Source organism: Tursiops truncatus, chromosome 9 (assembly GCF_011762595.2).
Source record: "Tursiops truncatus isolate mTurTru1 chromosome 9, mTurTru1.mat.Y, whole genome shotgun sequence".
NCBI lineage: Eukaryota > Metazoa > Chordata > Mammalia > Artiodactyla > Delphinidae > Tursiops > Tursiops truncatus.
Genome location: NC_047042.1, coordinates 59,371,105 through 59,386,906, shown reverse-complemented (window position 1 = coordinate 59,386,906; position 15,802 = coordinate 59,371,105). Strand labels below are relative to the sequence as shown.

The following is a 15,802-nucleotide window of genomic DNA, read 5'->3' as shown; positions in this document are numbered from 1 at the left end:
TACGCACTTAAAGACTATTGAGGTACCCAACAATAAGGCGTACGGAGATGATGGGAATTTCACGATAGAATACTGTGGGTGGCCAGCGAGCGTAAACAGATGTTGTCTAAACTGTAAAACCTCGCTACAGGAAGTGTGGTCCGCGCACGGCAGCACTGACATCACCTAGGAGCTTCTCGGAATTGTAGGATCTCGCCACAAGCCCAGGACCTCCCGAATCGAACTTTGCATTTTAACAAGATCTCTCGGGGGATTCCTATGCATATGAAAGTGTGAGAAAGGACTGTGCTAAGGATATTTGACTAGGGAAAATGTTAACTATAGATTTCAGTGGTAAAAGCAGGTTACGAAACACAGTATACAATAGGATCCTAATTGTTTTAGGCATATGTCACAAAACCATGCACCAAAATGTTAAGATGATTATTTCTGGATGGTGGCGTTACAGGAGATCTTTTTCCTTTCTTTCTTTTTCTTTAGTGTAAGGTTACCAGATTTAGCAAATAAAAACACAGAACAATGAATTCGTTGTTTACCTGAAATTCAAATTTAATTCGGCTCCTTTATTTTAACTGGAAACTCTAGTGCTTTCCAGTTTCTTCCAAGTCGACAATGATCACGTATTGCTTTTGAAATTATGCGAAAAATGTAAAATTAAAAATTTTAAAGAAAGATGAGCCTGTGTAACTCGTAACTGTGATTACTACTTCTTGAAAGCGGAGGTCTGCACGTCCTTATCCTTGATAGAGGCTATTATTGACCCTCTACACTAAGGTCCTCTAAAATTATTAGCAGCCATAATGTTGTGCGGCGTTGTAGAATGAATCAGAAGATGGTTTGATGGCGGAGCTCAGTTGCTTTTGGGGCTGAACAACCTTAAGCAGGACGCTTAACCTCTCCTAGCCAAAATATACTTATCTTTTAATGGGATATAAGAATCTGCCTTACCGGCAGTGTAGAGAGGCTCACGAAGAACGGGAAAGCACTTTGTGAAACCTAAACCACTGTTAAAGTCTTTATCGTTCATATCCTAAGTTAAATAATAAGCAATTACTATTGGGGGGCCTCTCACCAACTGTGAGGGTAAACGAGTCTTTCCTGAGACCTTGGACTTCACACCCTGGCCGGGTTCTTTACAGCTGTGAATCTGTCGAAGTTTCCGGTTAGCTCCGTGTTCCACCCCTCTCTCAAAGTCCGAGGTTGTGTAATTCTGTAATCCTCCGGGTTCCAGGACCTCACCGGGTAGTTCGCCTCTGCGCTACCGCCCTGCTCGGCCGGGTGGTAAATTACATTGTTGTAGAGTCATTGGCTTGAGAGGCTCCTGAGGGACAGCACCGCAAGCCAACGGGAGCTCGCGCTTTCCAGGGGGCAGTGTTGTAAGAGCCAGTCAAGGGCCGGGTTTGGGTTTAACTCTTTAGCGGTGAGTTCGCAGTGCGTGGGAAAGTTGTCGGTGGTGAATGTGCCACGTCTGCTAGGAAGGGGGAGTCATGAACTTGCCAGAGGCTGTTGTCTTTAAGTCTTCAACTACATCCTTAACTCTATGAGGTCGGGGGGCCCTTTTTGTGTTTTTGTAGCAACTTGTTTCCCGCCCTGGTAACATGAGGCTTTTCTTGTGGAACGCGGTCCTGACGCTTTTAGTCACTTCTTTGAGTGGGGCTCTGATCCCTGAACCAGAAGTGAAGATTGAAGTGCTCCAGAAGCCGTTTATCTGCCATCGCAAGACCAAAGGAGGGGATTTGATGTTGGTCCACTATGAAGGCTACTTAGAAAAGGACGGCTCCTTATTTCACTCCACGTGAGTAATTATATCCTGCAGGTAAAATAGTAAAGAACCCACCCACATATGCCAGCTCTTGGGCAGGAACAGTGCCGTGTACCAGCTTTATCCCTCTTGAAAAAAACTGAAATATCTAATTTCTTAGTTTGGGGAAAGGAAATTGTTTAAAGCCTATCTTATATAACAAGGACTTTGAAGGTCTTATCAGAAACATGTGGTCAGGATAAAGCAGTAATTTTTTTAATTATAAAAATTAGAACTAGAATTTCTGAAATGCTGTAGAAATATCTAGGTGTATAATTAGGTAATAAGTAGAAAAGCCTTAAAGGAATTCTCGTTTCTCAAACTTTGTTCCTGAGGGAAACTAACTCAATTCCATTTTTATTTTGGTGTAGGTGAAATTTACTTAAACTTTTCATAGCAACTTCATGAGCAGAATATACAATCATTTATTTGCTTGTTGTAGGTTATGTTAATGCTAGTCCATTGACCTAACTTTCTGATAGATGCCACTTTGGTCAAGGCACAGGACCACGATTTGTTTCATTATTTGTTTCTTTCTAGAAATTCAAAGACTTCATTGATGGGTGTGGGTGTGGTTATGGAAGATTAATTCAATACCTACAGTGAAGGATTTTCAGGTGGTTACACTATCACTATTTCTGTTTTATAAAGAAAGAAATTGCAACATGGAAAACTTTTACAAGTGTAATGATTTCCAATTAGGCATTGATTCTCCAATTCCATTCCAAAAGTATTTACTGAACATTTCTTTATGTTAGGCCCTTTGTTTGTCACTAGGGAGGTTTTAAAATCTGGCTTCTCTCCATCCTCATCCATTCATTCATCTATTCATCAATCAAATCCTTAATGAGTCAGGCCCTGGGGATGCAAAGATGACTAAGAGTGGGTTCTTCTCCTCTAGAAGAACACTGTCTACAGCAGGGAGGAAGACAACTCATGATGTAAAGTACAGAATGTTCAAAGTGCTCACAAAGCATAATGGACTCTGGACATAATCATGCCCTGAGAGATGGGGAAAGAGAACAACTTCCCAGAGATCATAATTGAGATGGGCCTTGAAAGATGGGTGGAGGTTTCTTGGTGGAGAATGAGGACGGGAGGACATCCCAGGTAGGGGGAATGTCGTGAACTAAAGCAGTGAAGCTTCATGGCCCTTCCTAGACCTCGTTTTCTGATAAACTACCTTCACTGGGCATTCCGATCTGGTCTGTCATGAGGTTCTGAAGTCAGTGGCACTCTTCTCTGAACTCCGTTAGCCTTTGCAAAAAGTTCCAAGATGAGGGCATGCCATAGAATTCTCAACAGCCCTATCTTTTTTTATCAACAAGGCCGGTGCCACAGTGGACAGTAAACAATATTATGATTTGCATTTGAAACTTCCAATTACATTTTTTATTTTTAGTCTGATCTTTTTTAGACCCAGCCTGCTTTCTTTCAGGTCTCAGAACCAAAAGCCTGTGTGGACCCTGGTGGTGACCGCTTGACATTATTTAGCACTTTGCTACTAAAGTTCTAGTACCTGAAGAGGGGAATATTGTCATGCAGCCTCCATGTAAATGGCCCAGACCTGCTAACTCTCAGTATTATAAAGAAGTACCATCAAATGATCAGTTTATAAAGCATGTTCATTATTTCGAGACCCGTAGCCTACGTGGTAAATAGCCTAAGTCCTTTACCACGACAAGAAACGTGCCAAAACTGTAGGCAGTGCTGGGTGGTAGATTCTTTCTTCTTTCTTTATTCTTTTCTAGCCTTCCCCTATTTTCTATGGTTGCCATTTTGCTACTTTGATCGTGGGGGAAATTAAGGAAAAGAAGTGATGGCCTTTACCTAGATTTAGTAACCATGGCACCTGTGAAGCCTAGTAGAGTGACTTCCGTTTCTCAACTACAAGATATCCTTGAATGGGACACTTTCCTTATTGCACTAAGAGGGAGCTAACTGGGGCTCAGACACTACTCAGCCCACAAGCCCCTCCAGTAGCTCAGCAGGTCGGTTTTCTTAGGCTGGCCTCTCTCTAACTCATAAGCCAGGATATCTTGACCATTTCCTTCTTCCCCAGTCCTTGAGGGGCCACTTCTCCAGACTTCCTGGCATAGCCCCACAATAAACGCCTGGGGAGAGAACTAGGCCAGGGTCTGAGTGGGAATTCAGGGTTGAAGAGCAGCCTCTTGCATGTATCAGAGCCATCAGCAGGCTAGACATCAGGAAAGGTTATAGGCAGGATATAAGACACTGCGCTCCTGACTCCACTGTGCATGTGGGCATGGACCCGTGAGCATTGGCAGTAAATTCTTAGCTTCTCATTCTCCTTCCCAAACTCATCCATTTTCCATTATTTTATCCCTTTTCTGCATCCTAGTGGTCTTCCTGGGACAGCATCATTTTGTGATTAAGACTTTGAACTTTGGAGTTGGGCCAGATACTGGCACAGTCCTCTGTACAATGGGGTAATAATGGTACTTATCTCATATTATCATTGTTAGACTTAAAAGAAGCAAAGCATTTAGGATAATACCTGTATACAGTAAATGCTGAGAGTTTTTATTATTATTCCCTCTGCCAGCTCTAGCAACTTCAGCTATGTGAAATTTGCATCAAGAAAGGTGGGAAGTGAAGTGAATTACTATAGAGTTTGACATGTGCATGTGTGCTATTTTCATTAATTTCCAAACTAATAAAATTAATCAGTCATGGGTGGCAATGTTACACCACAGCAATAAAAAAGTAATGATAAAGTTACTAAGGAGTTCTAATGTGTTTTCTTTCTACTGTAGTCACAAACATAACAATGGTCAGCCTATTTGGTTTACCCTGGGCATCCTGGAGGCTCTCAAAGGTTGGGACCAGGGCTTGAAGGGAATGTGTGTAGGAGAGAAGAGAAAGCTCATCATTCCTCCTGCCTTGGGCTATGGCAAAGAAGGAAAAGGTAATAACAATTCTACATTTTTACTACAGCATTAGAATTCTTCTCTGGATTAGGGATAGAAGTTACTAACTACTATGTATTTTTTTCTAGAAGTAAATAGAGGACTTGGATATCTTAGGAAAATATAATTGTCTTGATTAGCATTTGAGTTGGCTAATTAAGGCCATAATAGGTAAATGGTCAACTGAGCTAATAAGGAAAATCGTTCTGTAATCGCAACTCTATTATTAATATTGCTCACCAATATGGTGGGTTTTGTTTGTTTGTTTGGGGCCACACCACCTGACATGTGGGATCTTAGTTCCCCAACCAGGGATCGAACCCATGCCCTCTGCAGTGGAAGCACAGAGTCTTAACTACTAGACCGCCAGGGAAGCCCCTGGTGGGTTTTTTTTTTAATGGTGGTATTATTTCCATAACATGATGTTTACCATTTTAACCATTTTTAAGTGTACAGTTCAGTGGCATTAAACATTCACATTGTTGTGCCAGCGTCACCACTATCCATGTCTAAGACTTTTTTATCCTCCCCAGTTGAAACTTACCAATTTGTCTTCACAATGCAAAAAGAAAGACTACTCAACGTAATTGTTTTGATGAGTCAAACATTTGAAATATAGATTATTAAGGCACTAAATGCAGTTTTAGATGTGGGCTGTGTGTGACTCACAAATGAAGTCTCCCACGACAGAGCTCTTATGGGAGTTAATTTTCATCTTTGTTTTAAAGTTGTTTTATAAAGTTTTTGATAATTTATTTAAATGAATAATGGAGTGACATGAAATGAGTTTAATAAAGCAGAAGCAAGTGGGCTAGTTGGTCCAGGGAGCCTTTGTGCCAACTGTTCTAGGGCAGCCAATAACACCTGTTGTTTAGGTGGGAACCCATGCAGTTTTCCAAAGGGCTATTTACAAGAAGCCTGAAGATGTTTACATGCATGTATCCTGTAATTCCTTTATTAGAATCTTACCTAAGGGAATAGTCTGGTATTGGGAGAAAGGTTCATAAACAAGGATGTCCATCACTTGTTATTTCTAATAGCAAAAAGAATGGAACCATCTTAAGTGTATAATGAAAAGGGTGTATCTAGATAAAATATGGCCCAGTTATTTTTAAATGGCATTTTAAAGATTTTAAAAATTACATCTAAAATCTGTGTGATATAATGTTATATTTATAAAGGTAGAAAATGAAGATATATATATTATGATAGTAAGTATTAGGAAAAAATATATACACATACAAAGTGAATCACAAGGAAATAAATAAGAATGTTAATAATGGACAGTGGTTCTGGGAGTTATTTTTATTTCTGGTTCTGTCTCTTCCACATTCCCTACAATGGGCACATATTATATAATGAGAAAGAAAAAAAATTTTAAGAAGTTATCAGAACTAGACAGAAAACCACTCTGACGTAGTAGAAACACAGACTTCACAGCATCCTGAAGTCCAAGCTTAACCATTTACAAGGTGGGGATTATGATTTCCTAGCCCCAGTGTACTGGGAAGAAAATAGGTGTCATATGTGAAGTATTACATATTCTAAATGGATCTTGGTATGTAAATCTTATGCATAGAATAGGATTTACTAACAAAATTCAATTCTTATTTTAATAATGATCCTTTTAGAGAAGTCAAGTATCTAGAAAATGTTTCTCTGATGTTTAAACATTTCTTTCACTTTCCTGTATCTTTGTCTCACCTTTAATATTTATGTATATAGTATTAGTCCATTTCTCTTTCTCCATACTCTATTTGACTTGATTTTATTTTATAACAAGTAGAGATCTGAATCTGAGTCATTTCCTTCAAACAGAATACCATGAAACTAATTCTGCTAATACGTATTTAAACACTAATTTTGTAGTTTTTTAGTACCATGTTTGCATGCCTCCTTTTGGAAAGCTACCAGTTTTATCGATGACCTCTAGTGCATGCCCTTCTCTGTCTAGATCTGGAACGGTAAGCTTCGGCACACAGTGTAAGTTTTGTTCTTTTGGTGCTTACAGATGCTCTTTAATGGGATGAGGGGGTGGGGCACTGAGAAATATTTGTAATGTTTACCCGGACCTGTATGTTAAATATAGTTATAAAGAAACACATTGAAAAAAAATTGTCCATGTTTCCCAGAAGTTTTTTGTTTGTTTTGGTTTGGCTTTTTTTTAAGGTCCCTGGGGCTTTAACAAAGCTCTTTTCACTTTAAAAAATTTTTATCTCCCTTCTCAGAAATTTGCTTTAATGTCTCCCCTCCCATGGAACTTCCTTAACATGTGTTAAATTTGCTTCCAGATGAGAAAACTGAGGCTTAAAGAGGGGCAGATGTGAGCCTCAATCCCAGTGTGAAACCAGAGCTCGTTCAGTTATATACTGCCTCCCAGTGGTGGAAACGGCAGTACTATATGTATTTCTAGGCCAGGACTTTTTGACCCAAAAGTTAGTAAATCATTTGTACTATAATTAACTCTGAATTATCTAAAGCCCATTAAGTCATTCTTGACATATAATATGTAACCTCTTAATTATATTTGAAATTTAATACTCAGACCATGAGGCATATCTGTGTGTGTGTGCAAAACAATTTTTAATTGCAAAGCCAAAAACACATTGTTTTTGATCTAATAGTTTGGATTGTTGCTTATTTATTTTGTTTGAATAAACTATAAGTAATTTCTATATATGGGACAATCTTAGAAAGGCTCTTTATTTAATTCAATTAAAACAGTATTTTGTTCAGTACCACAAGTTTTCTATCATCAAAACTTTGGAATCTATTTAATAAAACTTAACCCCTCTCTCTCTTCATGTCAGGTAAAATTCCCCCAGAGAGTACACTGATATTCAACATCGATCTCCTAGAGATTCGAAATGGACCAAGGTCCCATGAATCATTCCAAGAAATGGATCTTAATGATGACTGGAAACTCTCTAAAGATGAGGTGATCTTTCCTTTTTCTTTCTTCCTTTCTTCCTTTCTCTCTTTCCTTCTCTCTCTCCCCCCTCTTCCTTTTTTCCTCCCTTCCTCCCTCCCTCCCTTCCTTTCTTTTAGCTCACTTTTTAAGAAATATATTTTAAAATAAAATTTATTATTTGTGTAAAGTTATTTATAAGTTTTCTTAAACACTGATGCTTTGAAAATTGACTTTTTTTCATAGGAAATCATTGTTTTGGAGAGAAATATATTGAGACTTTTCATTCTTTTGCTTTTTTTCTCCTTAATGCTTAGGGTTCAGTGTATGTTGCTCTCGCCCTGAGTTTTTGAAGATCTATTTTGCCAAGACAATTCCCGTTTTGGAGCTACGATATAAGAAACATAGATGTCCTGCAAAATATCTCACGTGGACAGTTTCTGTTTACAACTTTAGACTGGCTGTTAAATGAGTTGCATAGTGATTTTCTAGCAGTTAGCATCAGCAAGCCAATCACATGCTCAGTTTTGCTCAGGTTAGGAGACCCCAGTCTGGATTTTCCACAGTAGGAGACCTTTCCTAGCCCGCACAGGGTCCTGGTGTTGAGTAAGGAGAAAGGAAGAAGACTTCTCTCTGTAATTTATTTAGGTGTTTGCAGCCGTTGCTACACATACCTGTCTTAGTCTGGCTTCTGTGGGGAAAGAAGTGGAGGTAGATATCTAGCCCTATGTTTTTTGTCTACCCGTATTCTCCATTCTGGCCTGGCTGATCAGAAATCAAGTCCCTTTTTATGCTTTCATCAATTTCATTCTAATGGCCAGGAAATGATTGTCTTTTTTTAAAAATATAAATTTATTTATTTATTTATTTTTGGCTGTGTTGGGTCTTTGTTGCTGCGCGCGGGCTTTCTCTAGTTGCAGCAAGGGGGGCGGGCTACTCTTCGTTGCAGTGCATGGGCTTCTCATTGCAGTGGCTTCTCTTGTTGTGGAGCACGGGCTCTAGGCATGTGGGCTTCAGTAGTTGTGGCTCGTGAGCTCTAGAGCGCAGGCTCAGTAGTTGTGGTGCACGGGCTTAGTTGCTCTGCAGCATGTGGGATCTTGCCAGACTGGGGATCAAACCCGTGTCCCCTGCACTGGCAGGCGAATTCTTATCCAGTGCGCCACCAGGGAAGCCCCAACGATTAAGTGTTAAGACATGTTGTTATAAACCGCAGGGTCCTGATCCACAGCTACTAAATTCATAACACCTCAGAGTGTTATCAGTCATGGACTTTTTTCTATCCAAGATAAATTTGAATTCCCTTTCATTAAAAAAATCTTGAATAAAAAACATTCACATGGTTCAAAAAAATCAATTCAGGGCTTCCCTGGTGGCGCAGTGGTTGAGAGTCCGCCTGCCGATGCAGGGGACACAGGTTCGTGCCCCGGTCCGGGAAGATCCCACATGCCGTGCAGCGGTTGGGCCCATGAGCCATGGCCGCTGAGTCTGCGCGTTCGGAGCCTGTGCTCCGCAACAGGAGAGGCCACAACAGTGAGAGGCCCGCGTACCCAAAAAAAAAAAAAAAAAAAATCAATTCAATATAAAAAGATTTATTAAGAAGTCATTCTCCCACCCACATCCTCTTCTACCATGTGACCTCCCCCTTCATATCCAGTTTTACTAGTTTCTAACAAACCCTTCCAGTGTTTCTTTATGCAAATACTAGCAAGCATGAATATATATTCTTATTTCCCCCTTGCTTACACAAGAAGTAGCATACTATACATACTGTTTGACATCTCACTTTATTCACACAATATACCCTGGAGACATGCTCTACATTAGTCCATAGAGTTTCATTATTACTGCCCCCCCACCTTTTTTTTTTTTTTTTTTTTTTTTATGCGGTACGTGGGCCTCTCACTGTTGTGGCCTCTCCCGCTGCGGAGCACAGACTCCGGACGCGCAGGCTCAGTGGCCATGGCTCACGGGCCTAGCCGCTCTGCGGCATGTGGGATCTTCCCAGACCGGGGCACGAACCCGTGTCCCCTGCATCGGCAGCCGGACTCTCAACCACTGCGCCACCAGGGAAGCGCCCCCCGCCCCGCTTTTTAACAACGGCATTAAATCCCCTTAATCTTAAAAATAAATATACACTGTATGTTTGCATGTTGGTGGTAGGGGGAGGAGAGAAGATTTGAAACTGCTGATCTAACAGAGGAATAATAGGGATATGATTCAAAATGAAAATATAGGTTAAATTGCATTATGGTGAATCTAGTAGGTAACTGAGGGCAATATTTTGTTTATATATTTAAATATCTGTATAAAAATGGAAACTTTTAGTCTTACATACTCATCAGGCTGGATTTGGCGTGATTACAGCCAGTCCACAGCAGGTACTATTCCCAGACGCCTACTTAAAATTTAAAAAGGCCATCATTTAATCTGATTTTAAGAGAAATATCTGGAATTCTGACCTTCTTAGAAAACAAGGTCTGGATAATTTGGTGGATTGAAAGATAGCAGTCTTTCAAATGCTTGGCTTTATTTAGACTCGGATTAAGAACACGTAATATGCTTTCACTGTGTGTTTTTCCCATGATATAAGCCATATCTTTGCCTCTGAGCAATATTTTGTGTCTCTACTGTAGCACTATAGCAACAGCTTTTAAGGGGAAAAATTCCTTATAATTCTTTTACTATCATTAGAAATATATCATAAGGTAGTTGTTTAGTAGTTGTTGTATATAACTAAATGCACTACCCGTCCAGTCTGTGATACTGATTGGCTCGATGTGGGTGTCCTATGAATTAGAATTATTAATGTGACCCATTATTTTGTAGGTTAAAGTGTATTTAAAGAAGGAGTTTGAAAAGCATGGTGCAGTGGTGAACGAAAGTCATCATGATGTTTTGGTGGAGGATATTTTTGATAAAGAAGATGAAGACAAAGATGGATTTATATCTGCCAGAGAATTTACATATAAACATGATGAATTATAGACACACGGCTGCCCATTTTATATAGCATCCATCCTTAAAAGAGAGGGTAACCATCTTGAAAGAAAGTCTTATTTGTTAACTATGTTCTGTTCATGCTTTGGTTTTTATTTTTATACATTTTTCTGAATATTATTAGAAGAACCCCTTAGGGCTTCTAAGTACCCATTTCTTTCTGGTAGGTTATTAGGAAGAAAAAATTGATTTGTCTTTGAATAGAAGACTTCTGGACCATTTTCCACTTTTACATATGAAGCCTTATGTTTTACCTGCTTACTTGTAATTTTAAAATATTGCCACCGGGTGCACGCCCAACATAACATCAGGTTATAGCACAAGTCAGCACCCTCTGTTTCTTCTTCCCTCTGTTTTCTCCAAGTTAGATGCTGATATTTGAAAAGCCTTTTGCAATAGCCCAAGGCTTATTATTTTCATGTTGTAATGAAACAAGTGTGTCTGTAAGTGCCTTTGAGTCTCTGCTTGAGGAAAAGGGGAAAATGGTTGTTGAGCTCTACGTTTAAGAGTTACTGCTTTACTGAGGAGATGTGCAAAGCTGAAATGAGTAAAGTTCATAATTTATAAATATGTTTACATTGAAATATTCTGCCTGGGATTTAAGCTACATAAGGTTAAGTTCCTAGTGATGAATGACCTATTGTGATTAATAGAACAAATTATTTATGTGTTTATTTCTTCATAATAAAATGTGTCAAAGTATTGTAGAGGAGGTAAAGAGTTGTATTGAGTCAGTGTTTACTTTTTAAGGCTGGAAGATCACCCTTCCTGGTTCTTTAATTAACAAAGTCTATAACTAATGTATTATACTATAGTAACATTGTCTTATAGGAGAGATGAGTAATACAATAAAAATTTTCCTATTTCTGACTCATCAAAAAAATGAGGCAGACCCACAGCAGCTACTACTGAATACAGATCTATGCTGGATCAAAAAGTTGATGATTTTATAATTTTATCTTAAATTGGAATTTTTCCTTAATACTTTAAAAAAGTGCCCAAACCTCCATTTGCTAAGAAGAATCCTTTATAAGTTTACAAAGTGATCTCAAGTGCATCACTGACTGATTCTCATTACTCTGAAGCCTATGGAAAAAAGAGGATAGATCTTAATGTACCTATTTTATAGATGAGGGAATTGTCATTAAGAGAGACTGACTGTTGTGCCCAAGGTCAACAACTAACTTATAGAATCAGATTTCTGTCCCCAAGTTAAGAATGTTTCTACTGCCCTCTTCTTTTGAAAAAGTAAAATTTTTCTTTGAATTCATTGGGCCTAATTCCCTCTTCAGTTTGCTCTCCTAGCAGTCAACTCTGTTTTTTGTGTCTGGGTCCTTATCCTTTGAAGATAGTTAACTGGCTGTTTATGGTGCTTTTGAATTCCCATGATCCAGAAATGGCTCTGGTTTCATTGAATAATCTTGGGGTGAACACTGAATTGCCTCAAAAAACCTAGGGGTGAGAGGGTCCAGGTGTGTGTCTTAGTCCTTTCATTCCTGTTTACCTCTAGGTTTTTCTTTTTTTTTTTTAATACTTATGAACAATTACTACATCATATATAGACTACTTTCACCAATTATATATTGACATTTTCGTCACTAAAACATAAAGTTCTTGAGAAGAACATAAATAACACCTTTGTCTGATGAAATCACCTATATTTAGAAAAGTCGTAAGTTGTCACTGCTGTTTTCCTCAACCTGAAGGTGTTATAAGCCACAATACAGAAAGCTTTGGTCTGTATTATTGGGAGAAAGAAAGTAGCTTGTCCTGGGGTGCTATTTTGTATAAACATTACTGATGATGCTATCTGTGGTAGAGCAAGTAAAGTAAAAAGAATTCTGGTTATTCAGGTAGCATGTTTCTTTATCTTGTGTGAATTTGGATCAATTCCCCCCTAAATAGTTAGACACAAGTATGAAATGACAATATATAAATAGGTTATGGTTGTTTTTATGTTACCTGCCTTTTTAGTTTAGCTGCATCTCTGCACCTTTTCATTCGTAAGAATAATCAGACATGAACTGTGACTTCACTTGTATATAATTTGACTCAGTAATACTGCTAAGATGTGTCATATTTAAATTTACACAACTCTGTTGTGGTATTCTTTTCAAAATAAAGTTTATTTGGGAAATAATTGGTTTTGTGAAAAATTCTTCAAGTCTCAATTTCCTCAGCAGCTTTATTGATTTTCTTAACTGTTACTCTAGGTTTTATGTTGAAATTAAGTGAGGAAAATGGACAGGTAATGAGAGGACAGGGGTATGGTGACATTTTGAATGTGTCTCTGGTTATTCACTCTGTTTAGATATATGTGTAAGGAAAGCTGTGGTGTGGTTTAAATTGTTTTGAAATAAGCATCAAACCTTGAACATTGAGGGCAATAGTTAATGGTGAATTTTTTGGTAGTGGAGAGGTGTATGTGGTGTTTTGCTTTGTTTGGGTGGTAATTATTATTGTTTTGGTTTAGGAGTTTATTGTGTGTCACAGGTGGACATTATGACGATTAATGCCTACTGAGTAAATTAGTGCTATAAAATACCTTATGTAATTAAGTGAAATTCTGGGTTGCCATAAAAATAACAGGAAACAATGATTTCTGATTCAGATGGGTGACTAGCCATTTGAATCTTTCCTTGTGGAAATGAATTTGTACCTCTTATCTTATTTGATATACGATATTGCTTACACCTGTAATGCTATTTAGATATCAGTATGCTGTCTCTCCACTGAATTGAGGATATGGGTGATTTCCCAGTGTTGTTTGGAAACTACAAGAGAAGAAGGAACTTGGTGAAATATTATGGGAAAAAATAACACGTTCTCACCTCTTGTTAAAAAAGCAAATTGTCTGAATGAACCTAGAGATTATCATACTGAGACAGAGAAAGAAAAATATTATATGATATCATTTATATGTGGAATCTAAAAATAATAAGAATGAATCTACATACAAAACAGAAACAGCCTCACAGACATAGAAAACAAACTTGTGGTTACCAAAGGGGAAGGCAGGGAGGGATAAATTAGGAGTATGGGATTAACAGATACACACCACTACATACAAAACAGATAAACAAGGATTTACTGTATAGCACAGGGAACTATATTCACTATCTTGTAATAACCCTATAATGAAAAATAAAGAATCAGAAAAAATATATATGTATAACTAAATCACTTAGCTGTACACCTGAAACTAACACAATATTCTAAATCTATACTTCAATTAAAAAACAAAAGCAAATTGTCATTATAATAATAACTCTGGGAAAAAATAACAAGGGACTTATTTTCCAGAGATGCAAAACACTTGGCCGTAAGAGTTTTGTTTTGTTTTGGTTTTGTTTCTTACCCACTTTAGTTTGAATTGAAATCTAAAATGTCCATCATGAATATAAATTAATATGCCCATTTGAAAACATTAAAATTATAGTACTTCTATTTCTTAATATCTATAGCATTCTTTTTAGTAGGATTTGCATATTCCCTTTTAGGACAATGAAACCCATACATTCTTTCATATGGGTTTGGAGTCTTTATGTGAAGGTAAATTCTTTTCTCTCTTTAAAATATTATTTTGCCTCTGCTTTCAGCTTTGCCTCTGCAACCTCCCTCTCCTTGCTCCAGACTAATAGGAGAAAGAGACCTTAACAAACATTGGATTCATAGCTCAGTCTTCTTCAAATACAGTGAGAGGCATGCTTTGGTTCCTAAAGGCTACAGAAATGTAGTAGTGATTCAAATTTTGTGTACACTACAATCATGTGGGATATGTGTTAAAACTGCAGATTCCTAACCCTTTCCCCAGAAATTCTGATTAATTTGTGGATTGGGCTCATGAATCTGCATTTTAACCCACTTGATAGATGATACCGATGCAGGTGGTCTAAAAACCTTAATTTGAGAGACAATTAACTTCACTAATTCTCTGCCCTTGAATATACAGTCTCCTATGTTTTTCTCTTCTACGAATATTCTTTTCTGCATTCTGGAAAACATTGGGCATTGGGACAACTAATTGTGCCTAAAAATGAATATACAGTTAAAGGATAAGTTGTGTGTAGAAACCATTTTCCCCAGGGTTAGAAATTTTTTATGACTATGAATTCTTACAGCAGAAAGTTAGATGGTCAGTAAATCTATTTTGTGAACATCTTCTCTATGAGAAACGAGAAAAGAGCTCCAGACTTTCCCCCAATTATTCTTCTATATTATTTTTTCAGAATTATCTACAACCCACCCCTTTAGAAGAATATACAGTTGAGATTTAGAAAAAATGAAACTATTCTCTTAAAAATATAGAGATGTATATATGTGTATATATATATATATATATAGGGCAAACTATATACTGTATATAAACTATAAACTGTATGTATAAAGTATGTGTATGTATATAGTATGTGTGTGTGTGTGTGTGTGTGTGTGTATAGTTTTGTACCAAACATAGCCATTGAAATGCTCTCTCTAGTACATGATTTCCTCTCTCTGGAAACTTCTTTACTGTGGAAGAAGTCAAACTTCCTTTTTGTCAATTTGGGGTCTGTCATCCTCTACTTTGCTCAATTTTCTGTGTTTCACTTATAATTTAGGTAAAATTTCCTAGTAGTTCTCCACGTAAAACCAACAATAATCTTTTTTTTTTTTACCCCTTTAGCTTGAGGGTTGCCAAGGGGTTAAGTGGCTCCTTTTGATATGCACAGATTATTTTTAGGGAAAGGATAAAAACTGTTGGAAGATTCCCAGAGATCTGCAACACGCAGCATGGTGTCTGTGGATTCCTTTGTTTACCAGTTCTTTGTGTCCCTGGACTGCTAATAAAGCCTCTGGCATAAAATGGATGCCTTTAGTGAGTATGAGTCAGCCAATAATTTACAAAGCCAATCTAAGTGCCTGTGAGCTAGACTCCGTCCATTTTATTTTATGATCTAAAAGCAAATGACATGAGATGTTAGCTAAGGTCTTATTTTAAAAATCCAGAGTAAAGTGAATGCTGTTCCCTTGGTCCCTAATAACAGGTAAATTATATTCCACTTGGGGATTTCTGGGAATTTACAAGTCCTTTTATTAATTTAGAATTCCAGGCGGCAGTAGGATAAAGATAATTTCCTCTTCGGTAAACAGTTACAGTAAAAACAATTCCATGCACAATGTAAATTG

General features: G+C 37.8%; 2 protein-coding genes across 3 annotated transcripts in view; one reads left to right on the top strand and one right to left on the bottom strand.

The window, feature by feature from the left end:
* PLEKHA8 (pleckstrin homology domain containing A8) overlaps positions 1-15,802 on the bottom strand; it is a 99,038-nt gene that overhangs the window by 74,955 nt on the left and 8,281 nt on the right. The window lies entirely within an intron of this gene.
* On the top strand, positions 1,422-12,776 carry FKBP14 (FKBP prolyl isomerase 14). Of its 2 annotated transcripts, none has more exons than XM_019926233.3 (4): positions 1,422-1,795; positions 4,579-4,730; positions 7,542-7,669; positions 7,957-9,022. In XM_019926233.3, the coding sequence occupies exons 1-4, from the start codon at positions 1,599-1,601 to the stop codon at positions 7,990-7,992; spliced, it is 513 nt and encodes a 170-aa protein (XP_019781792.1). In that variant the 5' UTR covers positions 1,422-1,598; the 3' UTR covers positions 7,993-9,022. The 2 variants fall into 2 exon arrangements, with proteins under 2 accessions (XP_019781792.1, XP_004330535.1); XM_004330487.4 differs by lacking the exon at positions 7,957-9,022 and adding an exon at positions 10,466-12,776 and having other exon boundaries at positions 1,424-1,795.

Excerpts from the sequence above, each read along its gene's own strand:
- FKBP14 (XM_004330487.4), top strand. The coding sequence starts at position 1,599 with ATGAGGCTTTTCTTGTGGAACGCGGTCCTGACGCTTTTAGTCACTTCT. Across the intron at positions 1,796-4,578 it reads GGCTCCTTATTTCACTCCAC|TCACAAACATAACAATGGTC; the intron begins GTGAGTAATTAT and ends TTTCTACTGTAG. Across the intron at positions 4,731-7,541 it reads CTATGGCAAAGAAGGAAAAG|GTAAAATTCCCCCAGAGAGT; the intron begins GTAATAACAATT and ends TCTTCATGTCAG.